Raw genomic sequence first — 19,285 nt, forward strand, 5'->3', positions numbered from 1 at the left:
GAGTGGCTTTTTCAATTTTGGTGCAGAGTCTTTGTACTCTACACTGCTGCTTCTGGAGCCTAATCATACCGGAGACAGGGGTCCCTTGCTGTGAGAATTTGATTTCCATGTTGAAAGGGTTTGTGCAGGGAAATGCCATTTGGCTTCTATTACAGCAGCAACGGCTCCATTCAGAAGCCTGGAAGTCTGTACTTATCCTCCACTACTTATAGCTTTAAGAGCAGGATAAATTCTCAGTTGTTGCAGGACACTCAGCAAATAGCACAAGACTGAGATGTCCAGGGGAAAAAAGTTCTCGCACAATTCTTCAATTCTAACCTCTGCATTTGAATTTAGAGCGTGTGGTACACAATGAATTCAGATCCAATTTCATATAGTCTAAAAAGACAGAAGCAGAACATTTTTAGCCATTTCGGGGCGCTATAACAAGCCATCACCACAGCGCTGACAGATTTGTCATTTAAATTGATACAGAAAATACCCGTCTATTTAATAGGGAGAAATGAACTGATCCGAGGTAGCGCGAATACAGTATTCACTTTCCTTTTAGCCCCAAAACTGGTCTCTAGCATCTCCTCAGGGGAACATCCAACTGTTTAGCTGCTAAATGCTACAATTAGAACAGCAAGGAGTAAATTTAAATAGTTAGTCAATTGGCAAAATTTCTTTCTTTACAAATGAAGAGTGCGGACAAAAATAAAAATAAAAAATTCCCTTCAAATTTACTGATTAGCACTGTACATTTTCAATAAAAACATTATTGAGCCTCGACTTTGGACACAGCAAAGTTTGCTTTCTGGAACCTGAATATATGCTGGGATCTCTCTCATCTCTGTTACCAGAGGTGCCAAGCGGAGGATCAAGCGGAGGATCAAGCGGAGGATCAAGCGGAGGATCCTTGGCCTGTTGGCGCCAGACGCACAGGGGCTCGAGCGTGGGTTCTGCAGCACGGGTTGCTCATCATTTCATCCCGTCTGCCACACTGGACCTTTGACAGGAGGGGTGTGATGGCTGCTGTCGCGTAATGGGCTACCAGTAGTCAAACCCTTCGAAACCTCACGATGGAACAACGGCATTCCTGGCAGCTCCATGGACTTATGTCACTATGACCTTAATATGGAACTGGCACCTGGTCGTCACGCGTTATTTCAACCACAAGGAGGCACATATCATTATTAATTACAGCTTTGCAAAAAAGTGTGTGAAAGCAAAATAAACATGTTTTTAGAAATGTGCGACTGGCTGTCAGTCGTTATTTTGTACGCATGCGTTTATGATCCATCCAGGTCATAGTAATGCTAAGAGCAAAAATAACAGCAACTGGACTTTTATTGTTATGCTCTTTTCGGGCATTCCGGGACACACACACACACACACACACACACACACACACACGATCGGTGCGGTCGGGACTGGACCACTACTGCGATCGCTACACTTAGTGTTGCCAATATGGGACTTGCTCCAGTCCACTCGACCACAGTTGCTTAGGTTTATCTACTTGCTTGTGTGTGGGTTGAGGAGAGGGGTCTCATACAAAATACACACCATTTCAATCGACTGGATGACGTGATATGCCAGGTGGCGGTCCCTAAACGCCTCAACATGCCGAGGTGTCGCCCTGGCTATCCGTCACTTGTCTCCAGGTATACACCTCCTCTTGTTTCTTGTCTCGACAAACTTACGAAAAAGGTGTCACGCAATCCATCAGTGAGGCAGTTTTTCTGTTGTGCAGCAGCTGTTTGGGGATATTGTTTAAAGTCTCACTGCTCTGGGTAGCAAACAAGAAAAAAATGCACCAACTGCAGAAGCAGTTTTCCACCGTTTGCTGTGTGCATTTTCCCACCACGGTCATGTTTGGGAGTCCATTAGCTCAGCAGGCAGGAGGGCTGCCTGTTACAGAAAAGAGGTTGGAGACTAATCTAAAGTGAGGTGGAGGGAGACCAACAAGCGCGTCCTTCTTCCCTTCATCAATAACTGCTGTCAGGACAGTCAATTATCCGTGGAAGCAGCCCGGCGGTCAACACTACAACTGTATGTGGCGAACGGAGAGCCTGTGTGTGAGAGCACTGTGTGACAATGCAGATGTAAGAGCTGGCCTTGGCAAACTTGGCACAAAAACTTAATCAGAAAAAATGTTACTCAGGTTTCTCTCTGATCGTGAATGCAACTGTGTGCTTAGCGTTGGAGATTTTTTTTCTTTGGAGTCCAAAAAAAAAAAAAAAAAGAAGTCATGGACAAAAGCTGCATTCTTGAAAGCTTTGAATCTGAAATGCAATTGTTCATGCAGTGTATCAACACACTATCCCTCCCCCTCAATCACAATGCTCTGATGTGATGAGTACAGAAGCATTAAATCTTAGTAGCGGTTCCCACCAGACAGCAGAGTGACGGGGCTCCTTAGGTTTTGATCCCACAGCACAGAACCAGCACCCATCTTCTACCAGAGCATGGTGCGATTCCCACAGTGAACGTGGGTTTGAGGCATCCGGACACTGAGGTTTACATGCGATGTGAAACCAACTTAGTGGTAAAAGTTAGAGGAGGAGCGAAAGGAGGCCTCTGATTGGTCAACTCTACATCTGCTCTACACTATGCGTATTTCCGGTTTGCTAACCGGCTAATGATGACGCAAACGTGACAATTCTTTCGCCTCTCTGCCAGCTCCAGTAGTAGCAATATTTCTTCTATTTCTAGATCGATCAGCTGCATCTCACTCAAAGTGCGCATTCATCCAGTCGCCATTGTTGTTGAATGACCTCCGTAACCAGAAGAGAAACACGCCACCCACCACACACACAATCCTAGCTTGTTCGTGATTGTCCCTCTTGCGTTGTGGCGTGGAATTAACATAGCGCAGACCGCGCTTCAAAATTGGGCATAAATAAAAAATAACTGCATCATACCTGCGACAAGCTCACTGCGACACACTGCTGCGAGAGTATACACGGCCCTTTATAGCCATCTGTACGTTTCTTCCATCACACACCAAAACTAATATTTTAGGAGAAACCTAATGTATTCATGTGGTTGATTAGCACAGATTCTAGCAGGTGGGACGGTCTAGACTAGATTTTATATCGAGTTGGGTAGAAGTGGATTCGAGATGTATAAATCTTTCAATTCCAAAATGCTTCACAATCAATCAGAACACAGTCAACATTTTTCAGCCCACACAAATTTATAGTAAACTTTAAAAAAAAAAAATTGTGATTTTTCAGCTTGAGCAAACTACGAAGTTGCTCAGTTTAATCATTTTGTACGATTCTTTTAAAACGCCAAAGAAGAAGATTAAAAAAGCTGAACAGGGCAAATTAAGTAGGTCTGATATTACTCTGAGGTGTTGGATGATATGCTGGAGGAATACAGAGCTTTTTAAATAAATCATATGTAAACTCTACTTTACAAATATGAAATACTTTAACAGGACTGACATGAGGGACCACGTTTGTTGTTTTACCCAGACCTAACGTCTGAAACTCAAGGAACACAGCGAGCCTGAATAACTGTCCAACATTGCCAACTTTGTGCGACTTGGAGAGGGAAGAAACTCATGTCCAGCTTTTGGTTTCAGTTTTAACTTAATTGGTTTCACCAGCTGCGGAAGATCTCGGAGCCACTGAGTAAGCGCCCGTTAGGAACCTTGCTTTACAGTAACTGTTAGATCTGTACACTTCAGCCACACTAAAGCCTGAACAAAGGACTCTGAGTAAAGCTAGCTTAGCAGCTGATACATTTGATCTGTTTGTTGTTTGTGGCTGCTGACTTGCTTTGTGACATAAGAGCGCGTTCAGTCCTGAGGTGGGACGCTCACTGGTGCCGAGCAGCTTCAAAACCTGCTTTAAAATGGGGATTTTCTTTGGGTATCCCAAAAGGTTAAAAGGTTCTATGAATCTAACACAATTTTTTCAAGACAATCCACGACATGAAAAGAGAAGGTTCGGTTAGTTGGTAAAGAATAACCCACAGAAAAGGACTTACAGAAAACTGAAAGTCAGTGTGAATGAGCTGACCAAGACAGCATTTGACATCAAGTTAAGAAGTAGCCCATTTTACTCTGGGATGAACCAACTGATTCATAAAAAAAAACAAGAATAACATCAGTCTTCTCTTCTCGCTGGAAGCCTAAAATCAGCATAAAGTAAACACACAGTATTTAGAGCTATAATAGAGGACTTCCATACAAACTATCCAACTCTAAAAGAAACAAAAAGACTCTCCCCATTCTTTATTAGATTCAATTCTACGTAAAAAGTCCAAATAGCTCCAGCTGAGGTCCAGTTTTCTGCATATGTTTGACCTGTGAGCGGTCCCGTTCCCCGTGCACCAAAAGTGACGCTTCGCTGTAATCACATCTGCATGAGGATTAAGTACTCCGGTCCGCCAAGAGACAGCGAGAGAGACAGAAAGTCTGCAAACAGATACCAAAGCTGTACACCTAATCTAGATGTGACAGAAAAGCAGAGACACTCCGCCTACCTGACACAACGTGTTGCTGGTAGTTGTAAGAGCTGGGGATTGCACCGACTGGAAGAGAGGCTTTGGGATTCCCCGGCTGCGCTTCCTCATCGTCCTCGCCGAAGTGGTGGACTTTCTCATACTTCTCCAAGTATCTGTGTGTGGGGAGGACAAAGACAAAAACAAAGGCAGACAGTGAGCTGAGACTTTCCGTGACAGAGGCTAAAATTAAACAACAATTCAATCTGATGAGCTCAGATAACTACTAACAGTTTTCTGGCTTTATTAAATACTAAAAATATTCTGTATTCGATTAAATGAACTTGAATTTCAAGCTGTGCTTAGGCTACTAAGGAGATGGGGAAAATAATTAGCATTCTAACGGCTGACTTCCATAAACACACGAAACATGAAGCTAAACAGCGTTTAAACACAAATGCTTAAAGTGATAGTTCGGAGTAGATTCACCCTGGGGTCATTTGAACCGTGACATCCAGCCAAGTAGCCCACCCGAATTTTTTTCGATATTGGCTGAACATCAGCTGAGTTACTGAGTTATCCCGAATAGCTTAGTACAAGCGCTAATGGAACCTGGCAGTATCTCCAAAATTACCACACTAAAATCACATGCCATGACACCAAACTTCTACAGTAGTACAAATATGGTCTGTACTCACAAAACAATGCATTTTTAAGTTTGTACATAGTCAAGGAGTTTATTATTATCAACACAAGCCTAATAGCTTCTCTGCTGCTAAAGCTGCGTCGACGTCACTTCCTTGATCTGGGAGCTTCAAAATAAGATGAGGGTTGATCTACTACTGTAGACAACAAAGCAAGGCTGCTCAATTTCTCCATTGATAAAATAAATTCACAACTCTACAACATAAAAATTCATAAAAATTCATGCAGAATATAGCATATACTTTGTTGTCTACAGTAGTAGATCAACCCTCATCTTACTTTGAAGCTCCCAAGCTCCCAGATCAAGGAAGTGACGTCGACGCAGCTTTAGCAGCAGAGAAGCTATTAGGCTTGTGTTGATAAGAATACACTCCTGGACTATGTACAAACTTCCAAATGCATCGTTTTGTGAGTAGACCATATTTGTACTACTGTAGACGTTTGGTGTCATGGCATGTGATTTTAGTGTGGTAATTTTGGAGATACTGCCAGGTTCCATTAGCGCTTGTACTAAGCTATTCGGGATAACTCAGTAACTCAGCTGATGTTCAGCCAATATCGAAAAAACTTCGGGTGGGCTACTTGGCTGGATGTCACGGTTCAAATGACCCTAGGTTGAATCTACTCCGAACTATCACTTTAATTTAAATTGTATTAGAGGGTAAAAAAAATAAAAATAATTTTAAAACCATCTTCAACTTAATTTACATAGAAACAGACACAGAACTTGGTCTCTACATCAGCAGGCTATGAGACGAGTGAGAGGACTGTCTACACAGGGCAACACCGAAAAGAGCAGCAGCAGCTGTCGTTGATCATGGAAACATCAACAATCGACTGGATGAAGTTGATGTTCAAAGAAGAATTTAACTAACCAGTGTAACTCATTCTCCTGTCACCTTCCTTCAAGGTAATAAATACACCATTTCATATTTTAGTTTACCAATATTTTTCTCTACTACAAATAAGAACCAAAAAACGGATAAAAAGATCAATATCAAAATATTCTTAGCGTCTGTTCAGCATCCTTCATCCTCATTATCCATGAAAACCACATGAAACCACCCGGAAAAGCTTTTGATCACATCCAACTCATTCTGACCCACCTCTCAGCCAAACAGGTGTGGGCTTTATCAGCAGCCTGCTCAAACCACAAAAAAACACATACGATGCCTTCAGATCATCAGTACGGTCATGGCTGAAGTGCCTTTTAGCCGCATTCTCTCGAATATTCCAGCAGGGGGCAATACTTCTGGTTGCAACAAGAAGGGAGATTTTAGTCCAGATAAATAACTGTTAATCCAGTTGTCCTGTTGAGTTTTGCCTTAATCATTCCTCTGCATCCATGTTTTATATCCAAGCTTAAGCTTAAGCTTTCATTAATCCTCATCCATTAAAAGAAAGTAATAAGACAGCTATGGACACACTGATGAATCGAGTTCATTCGCAACACTGAGCAGCCAATCAGAGTGATTGATCTGACTGAACGAGCAGAAGCAGATTCAACATGATGAACTGGTCTTTAAAAAAAAAAAAGAAAAGATTTTTGTTAATTTGACGGGTTCTAAAAGAGATAATTGTGCATCACATACAGAAGAGACCATTTGAATTTCACGGCACCTTGACAGCAGGTTGTCTGCTGGAGTTTACGTGTGAAAAAACAGCCGAATGTGAACGCAGACAAAATCAGAATTCAGGCATGCATATAGCAATGGGTACATTAACATAACGTCTACGTCAAGCAACTAAAAGACCTTTTGATGTAGTGGAAGCCAGTCCACCTGAAGTCAGTCAAGGTAAAAAACAAACAGCTGACAGCATGTGATTATGGCTGACCAGAAACCCCCAAAACATCCAAGAAGTTGAAGGAAAAGATTCAACACAAACTCACAACTGCCTGACTGATCAATACAGAGCAGAAAGAAACAACCACAAAGCAAAAAAGATTATCTCGCAGACAACAGCTTTGATTATATTGTGCCTGGAGACATTTACACACTCTTGGTGGCAGATAAACTGCAATAGCATTCCTAACCTCTCACTTTGGTGGAGGAGAAAATACTTCATCAACTTAAAGATGAGATCACACACAAACACACGCACACACACACAGGAGAAATCTTTCATCCTTAACTAATATTTGACTGATCGAGCGCTCACCTAATTCGGCTCCTTCAATAGCGGACTAACGACAGACACTTTCACAGGTTCATCAACCTGAGACCTAAGCCGACATTTCTTCTTTTCTTTTTTTTTAAAGCCCTAAGATAAAACTGTCTGACAGACCCTCCACATTTCTGTCCTTTAACCTGCTGAAAACGCTTGAAACCAGAAGCTGTGAAGCGATCCATCTGTTTGTCATACAAAAACTCTCTACAGGCTTTTTGAGATTTGATGAACACCTCACAGTAGTGTGGTTAAACCTCCCTGACAAACACTTCCACAGCCATGCAGCAGAATACCTCAGCAGCAGCAGCAGTAGCCGTGAGTCACCAAGTGAGTGCCTGTTTCTGAATTAGGACCCGCTTGTTCATCGTGGCCGAGGTAATCCCCCGTTCGCTGGCTGTCGGTTGACACACTGGACTATAAATACACTCTGCCTTCATTTGTAGAGGGAGGGAGTGTGCGAGAAGGGAGGCAGAGTAGGAGAGATAGGCCTGACTGCAGCGTCATCAACCGCTGTCGGGGCACAAGCAAGATAAAGGCTGGAGGGGGGTTGGAGACTGGATAATAGAGTCGAGTGCAGCTGCATGTGCCGGCACTTCCCCTTTTTTTCTCTCCACACATGCATGATAAGAGGAACATCAGCCTCGACCTGCTCAAACCGAGAGCCCCAACCGACCAGTAGAAACCACATCTGTTTGTATAAATTTCACTACAACCGTTCAGGGAGGCGCCTCTTTCATTAGCGCCACGGCTGAGCATTTTCCCTCCAAAATAATTCACCAACTGCAAAGCGTGACAAGTGATGAGCTGTTAACAGCCACTGTTGTTAGTGCTGCGTTATTTATGGACATCTGGATTGCGCCAGAGGAGATACTTCTGGCTATAATTTCTCTCAGCTACCCAAATGCCCCTCAGCGAGTCTTCGTGCACGGGAGCCGGCTGCCCCCTGCTGGACGTGGACGCAGACGAGCAAATACCACTGCCAATTTCTGCACAGAAATGTTTGCTTGGATTAATCAGTGCTGGGTGGTCATTGCAGGCTTGGGAGGCGAGGTCTAGGGGTGGACTTTGTCAATAATCTCAGGACTGTTTGTAAATTATCAGTCTGGTAATTCGGTTCAGGGGTTACCAACATTTCCTGGGTGCAGATGAGGCTTTTTGCTTTTGAAGAATTTTTAAATCATAAAAGGTTGATCCTAAGCAAAGGGTGCTATGGTTATGACTGCATTAGACTGTAAAGGAACATCTACCTGCTGAAAATACCTAAGACAAACTCAAAGCTTGAATTATTTTTGCTGTTGAGAACACAAACAGTGTTCACTTGAACTGACGAGCAACTTCCTTTGCCTCTTCAGAGCTGTAGTTGTAAACTTTTACTATGGTTGTGTAATAAAAAGTTACCCGTCCCCACCTATAGTAGCTTACTCTGTCATCATAACCACTAATGTGATGACTGTCAAATGAATGCTGTGCACAAAGCTTTCGAAAACTAAAAGGAAAACTCTAACTTTACCGAAGATAAAAAAAGAGAAATTAATTTAAAAAAAGTTGTATAGTTACACCTTCCAGTACAGTTTACAAAAACGGCGTCTCATCATTAGTGGCCAGCTGCCTCTGGCTATGCCATGTTTAGTGAATTTAAACCCATGAAAACAAGACCATTTCATCCTTTCCCATTGTCAGTCAGTAGTAGTGCGTTTACTCTCAGTGCTCTGATGGCTACAACATATTCAGAACCACAGCGAACATCCAGCCCTCCCAGAGGACAAGCCTATCGCGATGACAACACGTAGGCATGGCGTTACACCGTATCCTTCAGGCATTGGTGGAACACAGTTTAAGATATACACAACTTTGAGATGAATAGGCTTTTTTTTTTTTTTTTTTAACTGAACCATGGACATCAGCTCCACCTAGCAAGACTGAGAGTCAACTGCTAGTTGTCTTGTCGATTTAGACGAAACAAAATATATAAATAAATAAAAACCTACTCATATTAGATTGCTGTCAGTTTCAGAGCGTCCACGTGAGACATTAAGAATGGTAAAGACTTTTCTCTTTGGTGAAAATGTGAACCGTGCCAACTTTTGTGGAATTATCTGAAAACCGGCGTCTTTTTTTCCAACAGCACTAATCGGGGTCGGAGTAGATAAATAACCGGACTACTGCAGACTCATTTGACAAAATGCTAATTAAACACTTTATAGTTAGCACAAATATCAGACGTTATCAGGACTTTTAGTCACTAATAATAGGAAATCAGTCGTACCAACTGTACTGGTTCTACATACAGTTAAGTTGAGCTATAGTTACAGCTGGACTTGCCTAAATAATTGGATTATTCTCCTTTGTCCAAGTATACATGTACAGGAAGGGATCTGGGTTATTGCCTGAAGTATGTCTGACGGTGCAACACTGAACAATGTGAAGAAAAGATGAAGATATTCTGTCACTTTCTCTGTGGGAGGTTATTGTGCATGCAGGTATAGCTGATTTCAATGCACAGACGCCTAGTTACCTGAATGGTGATTTAGTCAGATAGAGCATCGGTAATAAAAATCAGGATTTTATTAGAGCAGAGCGACAGTCTGTTGACACAAAGTCTTAATGGACTGATTTTATGCAACAATTTCTATGCGTTTAGTTGTCTGACAAAAAGAAACAGAAAAATATATGAACGAGAGCAGCTTTATTAGGAATTCGGCTGAATTAACTTAGGAGGCATTATTCTTTGCTGTTAACGGCTTCTTCTTCTTGGCTAGTTTTAATCCAGCTGTCCGTATACATGCAGGAGTGATTCGACTCGAAACTGTACCATCTTAGCTTTGAGAAGTTCGATTTCATACAATCTTGATCAGACTGACACAATCATTTGTTTTAGTGTCATGTAAATGTAATGAGGGAATTTGGCAGTAACATTTATGAAAAGACTGGGGGAAAAAGAAAGTGAATCCGTAAAAAAAAAAAAAAAAAAAAAAAAAAAAAAAAAAAAAATCTATTCTGCTCCCCGTCTCTTCTTCTTGGAGCAAAGGAAATAAGAAGGCACAGTGCTCAAACTCAATTTTTTTCTGTCTCCCTTCCTTGCTGAAGGACAACAGTAGCGAGCCAGTTGTCTTCTGATCCGATATTTTTTCTCAATCTGGGTTGTTTAGCAGAAGCATAAGCTGTAGTTTCTTTGATGGGCATAATGATGACAGCTCTGCAGAACCTAATTTATTGTAGACATGTTCTTGCATTTGAGAGTGATTAAATGTTTTGCACGTGTGAAAAATAACACTTGCCAAAGCTTATGAACTGTCTGTTAGTGTGAGTGCTGAATAAATTTGAAAATGGTCCTTGTACAAAGTCCTCATTGGTTTCTACAAACATCAAAATATTAGTTTCCTGTCAGAATGTTTACACTGAAAGACACTTGCTCCTTTCTTTCACATTCGATGGGCTGAGCGCACAGAACAAACTAAACTCTCTCACCAGCAAATATATCATCGGTTTCATCAAGCAGAAGGCATCTGCTTGTTAGCAAGGAAGCTGAGAGAAGACGATTAGGCTATCAGTGATGCTCACAATGCTGGAGGGCAGGTCAAATTACAGACGGAACAAAAAAAAACAAAGTCTCAAGAGCTTTTAAGTGTTATCTGTGATAACAAGTTTGCTTTACTGCTAGTATTTTCTTAAAAAAAAAAATTGTATTATTCTTTATCAGTAGAAAGGAAAAGGCACCAGTCCACGTCTTTCTGTTCACAACTGGTCATCAACTGGGCCCCTCTGAAGCCTGAGCGCTCCCTCGGATGAGGCAGTGGAATAAAAACACAGCTAATGTAAGCCAGATCAAAGGCTGCTTCGTCCAGATGTTCCAGACTAGCAGGAGAATCCACCGGCCAACATGGTACACAGGGTGAAAACTAAAACCCACCAAACAGAAAAAGCCCATCAAGTGTTTCTGTGATGCGAGTCTGTGTCGTCTGCTTATTTTCCCTCTGGAAGCACTGATATCTCGTGTCCAAGTGAAAATCAAGACTTGACATTACAAGCAACATTATCCACACAGCTAACTTCAATGAGTGCCTGAGCACATAAACAGAGTAGTAGGTGGTATGGTTCCTGAATGTTGCCCACTCAGGTTAGAAGGAAGACACAGAAAGAGGACTATAATGTCATTAGACGCTTTCTCAAAGCAAAACAACATCAATTGAAAGCCACTTTAAACTCCATTTCAGCCTTCAGAATACAGGGGAAAAAAATTAGCCACTCACATGACTGCATAAGTGGCTAATTGCTGGGGTCATGCGAATTTGAGGCCCTAAAAGTGGGCTCACAAGCCAGGAACTATTGAGAAACACATGGCTTACTAGTGTGAAGTAAGTAGAGGAGGTGTATTAGAATGGTAAATATTTAAATGTCAAAAGAAATGAGGAGACGCGTGAATGTGATTGCACCTACAAACAGTTGATGAAATCATTTCCATGTAAACGAAGCGGCTTACTAAACTCAAAAGATAGATTAGGCTGATTCAGTAGTTTTAGCAGAGGCTTCTTGTTTGTCACTGTGCACTAAAAACTTCACCTGGAGGCAGAGTTCCAAGACAAACTTGTTCTTAACAGAGCGTGGATCGGAAGCTGGGATCCAATCTGTTACTACTAAACACTGATGAATGAAAACAGACCGCTGCCACACATGCTCCTCAGACCAAAAACTTCACATGACATGACAAAACACTGAAAACGCTTGTAGCTTTTAACCAAGGCAGAGTAATAACACACTCGCAGCCATGTGTACAAACTTCATCAGGATAACAGAGCGCGGGAGCTTAACTGAATATTCCTAGATGCCACTGACTCACAGGCCTGACTTCCTCCAGATGGGGTTGCCGCGGTGAGGGCAAGCAAAGGTCGAACCAGGGTATCAGTCACCTGACTTGGCTTCTGGGTGCAACACGCTGCAGTTTTGGGAAAAAAACTAAAGCAACACCAGGAGCCTTATTTCAACACACTTTTCATTAGCTCTCAGATTACAGCACGCTCTGGACAAACTGGATGCCGTTAACAGGGAAAGAAATTACATTTTTCTTAAAAATAGGTTATCTTTGCGGTTTAGAGTTTAGTGTAAACCACTTCTAAATTACTGGGAACTACCAATGATGGAGAAAACTGGAGATGTAAACGTGTATTTTACTCAGTCAAAATCAAAATAGCAGCAGGGAAACTGTAAGCAGGGTTCAGTAAATCTTATCCATTCAAACAAGCAGAGAGCAGAACACAGATGTTGAACATAAATATATATACATGTAAAGACTCATAGGTGACAGAGATAGAAGAAGAGCTGAGAGGAGCATCTTCAAAATTCTTTCAAATCTCTTTTAAACGTGTACTTTTTGCTTCAATCCTGCTGGTGAATCAGGCCAAAAACAAAGCTAAATAGCAACTGTGCCCTCAGTGTGTCTGTAAAAGCTGAGACTTTGATCCAGAAACCTTTATCCCCTGGAGTTGAAATAATATCAGCGCCGCTGCTAGGATTGATGTCGAAGCTTCAACAAGTTCAAAAAATGAGCTTGGGGTGGAAAAAAAGATAAAGGTTTCTGGCACTTTTCCGCTTGCTTATTACTGAGCAGCATTCAGATATCAAATGGAAGGCAGCAGGAGCTGGCACTGAACTTCAGCGCTGCATATTGCTCTGCTCTGAGTGGGAAGCGCTGGCCCGAGAGCGCCACATCACGTTCGTCCTGTTCATTCAGGACTCGGTCACAAGTGCGATTCTGCCAAAAAACAGTGTTTCCTTCACTCCTACCTACCTACTCATTTGAAATAGTTCAGGAAAAAAAACAAAACGAGTGAGGACGACAGGTTGACGACAATCATCACATGCGTTGCTTTACCGTAGCTGCTGGCTTATTCTAAGGAAAGCCTTAAGAAACGCAAACCCAGGCAGACAGCGGTTACAGGTGGTCATTCAACTGGATAATCAGGGTTAACTGATGTTAGCAAACAAACACCCAGCTCAAGTGTCCCAGAGTGACACGGTGAATCTGACCCAGCCCCGGTGAACACAAATGAACTGTACCTGGTTATGACTCCTGAAACGACAAAGACAGTCTTTATATCGTCAGTGTCAGTTGGTACAAGACAAGTCTAGCTGCCTGCTGCCCCTGACATCCCTACACCAGGCTGCCATAGATAAACTTCACAAAGCAGCTCCGACGGGAACCGTGACAGGAGGGCGATTCACGTCAGGCCTCATCTCCTTTCTGAACATATTTTATTGATGATAACTGCAGCGACTAAGCTGACTAACAGGTGGGGAGAAAAAAAACAAAATCTTATTCATACTCGCACCTCCAGAACAAATGGTCAAACTACTGATGTGTATTTACACACCTGTTTTGGACATCAGAAAAAGTTACATTTGTTGCTGTAGCTCACCTGTTAAAATGCTATAAATTACACCTGTTAGACAGTAACAAACACAGGGGGTTACCTGAACTTCTGAGGAGCTCAAAGCCTCCCTACTGTGTAAAGTGTGTAATTAAATTAGCCCAAACTTCCAACAGAAGCCCATTTTCTGACAATGCCTAAATCATAAGTTACCATTTTTAAAAGAAGAGACAAAAATAGTAGAAACACAAAGGGCTACAAGCACTTCTCTGCTACACGAGTGCAAACCCTAGCAGGCAGGTGCTAGTGATGGGAACAACGCAGGAAAAAAAAAAAAAAAAACCACAAGTGCCAACTGTTTGCGGGGATGGCAACATTCACACCAGACTGCCATCACTGGCAGCTGACTGTGTTAAGACTGAGGAGCATGGATGCAGGACAACTCAGAGCAAACAGCTGCCGAACAGTGTATCAAAACCAAAAGGTACAAAGCTTCCAGGAAATTTATGGTCAAGACAGGCAAAACCACTCCCAATATAGTCTTCAAACTGGGTTTAAAACTAAACTAAATCCACTTTGCCTTCTCATCTTTGTCACAGCTTTGAACCAGGGCTTAGTTTCTCCTCAGCAGTATTGTAGTAGTGCAGCTCACAAGCAGAATGGAGCGGAGAGGCCGGATCCTGCTGACTGCATCTTAACATTTGTAAACACTTCCCACATGCTACCTGAGAGCAGAGAGCCGCGCGACTTACCGCAGGTAGTACTGTTTTAAAGCGAACGCGGCGTTGGAGCAACTCCTTGGAAAGTTAAAGTCCTCTGCGAGTTCAGTCCATTGGTTTTTGTCAGAGACCTGGAATGGAGAGGAGTTCATTAGAATATAACAAAAACAACAAAAAGAGCGGTTACAGTGAGGCCATCTGGTGCTACAGGTCCCCCCTCTCCCTCTTGCTCAAATATCAGAATCACTAATCAATAACTTTCACAAACTACTGAATATCGGACAACAAGATAAAACTAGCAATACATCTAGTGGAGATGCGTTTAATTAGCACGGTTCCGTTTGTTTTGGGCATGTATTTAAATTTTGACATTAGTAAGTGTGACTGCCTGACTCCATTTAGGACATTATCGTTACAGTTGAGGCTAGTTAGCGCCATGGCTAACAAGCTAACTTGACTTCCCCCCGTTTTGGCGTTAAAACCTCCCGAGGCCAAACTCGATCAAACTGCCTCAAACCATTTCAAAACGCGTTAGCTTGCGCCGAGCCGTTTGGTTTTGGAGTAAGTGTCGGCAGCGTTTACTGTACCCACTACATGGGCCTGTGAGGCCTACATTTTGTGTTCAGCCATGAAGCCGAAGAAAGATGGCTTATTGCGAGAGGGGAAAATTCAAGCTTCCCCCCTGGGTGAAAACTGCCGGTAAAAACCCGAGCGACACGCTGTGTCCTACGCGGTGATTTCCTAGGCTGGGCTCCGTGCCGATAATCGATGTTAAACGTGCCCGCTAATTTTGAGTCGCTCCAACTGCACTCTGACTCCGAGCGGTTGGACTCTCAATTCAAACCACACAACAACACAAGCCACCACATTGCATAGAGATACATGGCAAACTAGCACAAGGCCAACACCGACCCACTAACGTCTTTCTGGAGGGTTACACTTGTCCCGGGAAATCCGCATGGAGTTGTGTAGTGGTCCTGCGAGGAGTCCACAGACAGCAGAGTGTGGAGAAATAACACTTTTGGTTCCCACTCACCTTAGCAAATCCACCTAAAGAGACGACTCTGATATAGAGAGCATTCAGATCGAGCTCTTTCCCACCCACGATAGGAATCTTCTTGAACGGCGATCTGTTGGGATAACACAAGAAATTAACGCACACTTGTTTAAATTACACTTTTAGTTAACTCTCTGTCACATGCAATTCAGATTTAAAGTTATATTTCTTGGGAATAAAGACGCCCCAATCTCACCCTCTGCTTTGGTGAAATTGCCGCAGCTCGTCCAGGAAAGCCTGTCCTTTCCTTCGCTGATCTAGTAGATTTTTCCCCGTCGAATTTGCCATTGTTTTTGCATGCAAAAACGGTTAAACCCAACTTCATTCGCTTCCTAAGACACCAAGGATCCCATACTCCGCCGGCGCTCAGTCATTCGCCAAGCTGAGTGTTTAAAAAGTTAAAGAAATAGCTGATAGCAAGAAGAGCGGCAGCTCGCTAATAAAGACTGATGCACACAGAAAGCAAGCCCGATACAACCCCGGACTAAGTTCCAACGAACAGTCACAAATACGACCGATTTACCGGTAGATTAGAAACGCCATGGCTGGAGGTGTTGAATTAATGCTTTTGGTCGCGGCTGTATTCGTTTGGAGTGGTTTGACAGTGTGTTACGGACGCAGCTCCGAGGCTATCGCGCACACTGTAGAGCGGCAGAGGGATCCAGTTCTCAGACAAAAAGATGTGAAGGCCGCGGAGCCCGACCTGCCATGCGTGCAGCGCCCTCTGTGGTCACTGACTGCACTGCGCCGTCCAGGGCAGAGCGACTGCTGGAACAATAGAGACTGTTTTCTTTTTTAGGGACCGTCTGACAACTCCTCTCTTCGTTTGGAAAACGGGTCAGGAGGTTCTTGGAAATGTCCCGTGGGGGAGGGGATAACACTAATTAACACAGCTCCCTTATTATTCCAATCAGGCGTGTAACGGTGGGCGACCATTAAGTTTAATCGTAAAAAATACCCCCCCCCCCCCCGAGTTAAATTAAAAGTATAATTTGTCAACTATCATTTACTTCAAAATGAGTGCCATACTGATATCAGTCAAGTTGCTGAAGTCCACAATTTAAATTATTTTAAAAATATATTCTAATTAATTTCAATAGGAAGAACCAAAGTTATTGCCTCATATTTTTGTGTGACATTAATAATTTATAACTGGCATGGGAAATCTTTATGGAAATCGTACAAAAATAGATTATGTAATTATATGCTTGTAAATGATACATTTACGTTGTAGCCAACAAAATCTGTTTGGTTAACTTTTTTTTTTTCCTTGGTGCAATCTGTTGCTGGAGACTTTTAAGCGGTTGTGGTAAGCTGCCACTATCCCTTGCTGACCACTTCAAAACGACTATATCTCACGGGTGGGTTGGAAATTACTCCTGATCCCTTTCCCCTGCAACCGCCAAGCGGATATCTTCTTGATGGGGTTACATTCAACCATTACACGTACCCCTTTGCTCAATGAAAAACCTGTCACAAAATGGCGGAGACGTACGTTAGCAGACCCCATTTTGAGGAATTGACACCAGGCAGCGGAAAAAGTGCTCGTCTCTGAGTGTGGTTTTGAAAACATTGCGTTTTTTGCGAGCAAACTGTGGTACACCGGAGTTCACCACGCGCCTGTTTGGACTCCCCACCCGTCACCCGAATTCTGGGCTAACGAGTCAGTCGCGCGCTAGCTTGTTAGCATAGCAAGCGTTAGCGATGTAACTGCAAAGCTGCGCTGAGCTGTTTGTGTTAATCCAATTACTGTTTGACATCTGGAGCTAACAAAACTCCGTTTTGTGTCATCCCTCGACAATACCAACCCCTATCTTATAGGAAAAATTGTTCGAAATATATCGTTTAGACACTTAACGTCCTAGTTTAGCGTGTCAGATTGTAATCCCGTAACATCACTACTAACGTTGCTAATAAGGTTGTCTGAGTATCCCAGCCGCTAGAAGTACCAGAAGTATTTTTGTTTTAGTGTTCCTACATCAAATGTCGAGTCTTTTAAGAGTACGAGATTTACTAAACTGATTTATTTCGACGTTATAATCGTATAATTGACACTGTTGTTGTGGCTAACAGCCTTAACTGAACAGCATTCGTGTGCGGCCACTGCATTTGTTGCAAAAGTGGCTTGTGCTTTTAACCAATTGTTTGTTAGCAAATGTGCAAAATTAGGGAACTAATTAAATTTGTTATGTTGTTTTGAGCCTTTTCTTATAGTCGACTTTATTTAGTGTTGTTACTTTATATACAGTGCATGTGCAGACTAGACAGACTTCTAATGAAGTCCACCGATTTGACTCAAATGTCATAAATATCTTAAATATATTTCGAACCAGTGGATTAGTTTTAGTTACCGTTAAAATCATGTATTAATATTTAATTTACTACTACAATGTAGACTATTCACTTTTATCAGTTAGGTCATTCATAGTTAAAAACAAAATCACTTAAAGTTGCATATTTATGTCGTTAAAGACACTACAACAATTATCCTACATATTCTGATGTATGTGGATATTAACATGATAAAGAGCATTTGATGGGTGTTGAATGATTTCTGAGGGAATCAATGATGCTATTCAGTTTTGCATGAATGGTGGTGCATGTATCGGAGATTAATTTTAAGATTGTCTTAAATTACTGGTAGTTTAAAAATACTTTTTTTGCAACTAATTCCACAACAGTCATCTACCATTTGATACCGAGGTTTAATATTGAATTGTGCAGTTTCTGTGATAAATGGAGGGTTTTGTGCACAGCTAAACCATCCATCCACTTTCTATACCTGCTTAATCCCTTTCAAGGTTATAAATTCACATTAGTCTGGCCCCTGATTAATTTTATTAAACAGAATTCTAAGAAATCTAAACCTAAAAATCTAATCTAAAAGATTAACAGCTGACCTCCAACAGGCTAACAGGAATAATATTGACAGGAGTCCAAGCCATCACCTAAGAAGATGACACATACAGTTTTATTGAATAACAATCATATAGATACATACACATTTAGTGAAAATTCTGATTGCCATTTGTCAACAAATAGAAAATTGAAATGTTTATTATTTATGCTGCTCTTTAAGAGGTGATGAATGGTGTGCAATTGCTGTGAACGTGCTCTTGAAAGCTCTGCAGTCAGTTATGCCATCACCACAGAGGCCCTCATCTGATGTGACAGTCAGGCCTCTTGTGGCATATGGTGCAAATGGGGCCAGTAAGCCCAAACTGCCCCCAAGCAGCCAGACAAAAGACCCCACTGGGACACTAACTGCATGTAACCCCCTTACACACCCCTGCGGCCTGCAGCCTCCACGCCCCAGCTTTACTTCTCTGAAGTGTTGAGAGGTGTTTGAGTGATTCGGTGGGAAAGGGCTCCATCTTCTGGCCGACGCACCTAAATGATCACACGGATCCACCTCATTGCCTTTGGAACATATTGTACTTTGAGAGATCAGTTGGGAGATTTTAAACTGGATACAGTCACGGTTGAAGTTGAGATGCATGCTGGGAAACTATGAGAGGGAGCTGTTGGTGGTAGTGAGTGATACTAATGGAGGTCGTACTGTACGCTTGGTGCTGGCATTTGAGAGGTTTCTGTGCTGCGAATTAAATATTAAAACATACAGTGAATGAAATAATTTTGTTGTACCCTGAACCTTTTATTTGATGTTACTGATATTAAAAAAAAAAAATCAGCCTTTTTGTTGATTGTCCAGTTATATTTTAACCCAAAGAAAAGAAACATATATATTCGCTGGATGTTTGTCATTTTTTTAATGACAAACATCCAGCATTAACTTTGTGTGTTTGCCCACTGTTGGACCCCCCCCCCCCCCC

General features: G+C 42.2%; 1 protein-coding gene across 3 annotated transcripts in view; it reads right to left on the reverse strand.

Annotated features, from left to right (window-relative positions):
• arid2 (AT-rich interactive domain 2) overlaps nt 1-16,176 on the reverse strand; it is a 33,327-nt gene extending 17,151 nt beyond the window's left edge. For 2 of the 3 annotated variants that reach the window (XM_075472189.1, XM_075472187.1), the window contains exons 1-4: nt 15,649-16,176; nt 15,432-15,525; nt 14,429-14,526; nt 4,480-4,613 (exon numbers count right to left, since the gene is read on the reverse strand). In XM_075472189.1, the coding sequence (XP_075328304.1) occupies nt 4,480-4,613; nt 14,429-14,526; nt 15,432-15,525; nt 15,649-15,740 (418 nt within the window). In that variant the 5' untranslated portion in view covers nt 15,741-16,176. The remainder of the gene's footprint in view (nt 1-4,479; nt 4,614-14,428; nt 14,527-15,431; nt 15,526-15,648) is intronic. The other variant, XM_075472188.1, reaches the window with a different exon arrangement.
• Between the last annotated feature and the right edge of the window lie 3,109 nt (nt 16,177-19,285).

The sequence above is a fragment of the Odontesthes bonariensis genome, chromosome 8 (assembly GCF_027942865.1).
Source record: "Odontesthes bonariensis isolate fOdoBon6 chromosome 8, fOdoBon6.hap1, whole genome shotgun sequence".
NCBI classification, from domain to species: Eukaryota; Metazoa; Chordata; class Actinopteri; order Atheriniformes; family Atherinopsidae; genus Odontesthes; species Odontesthes bonariensis.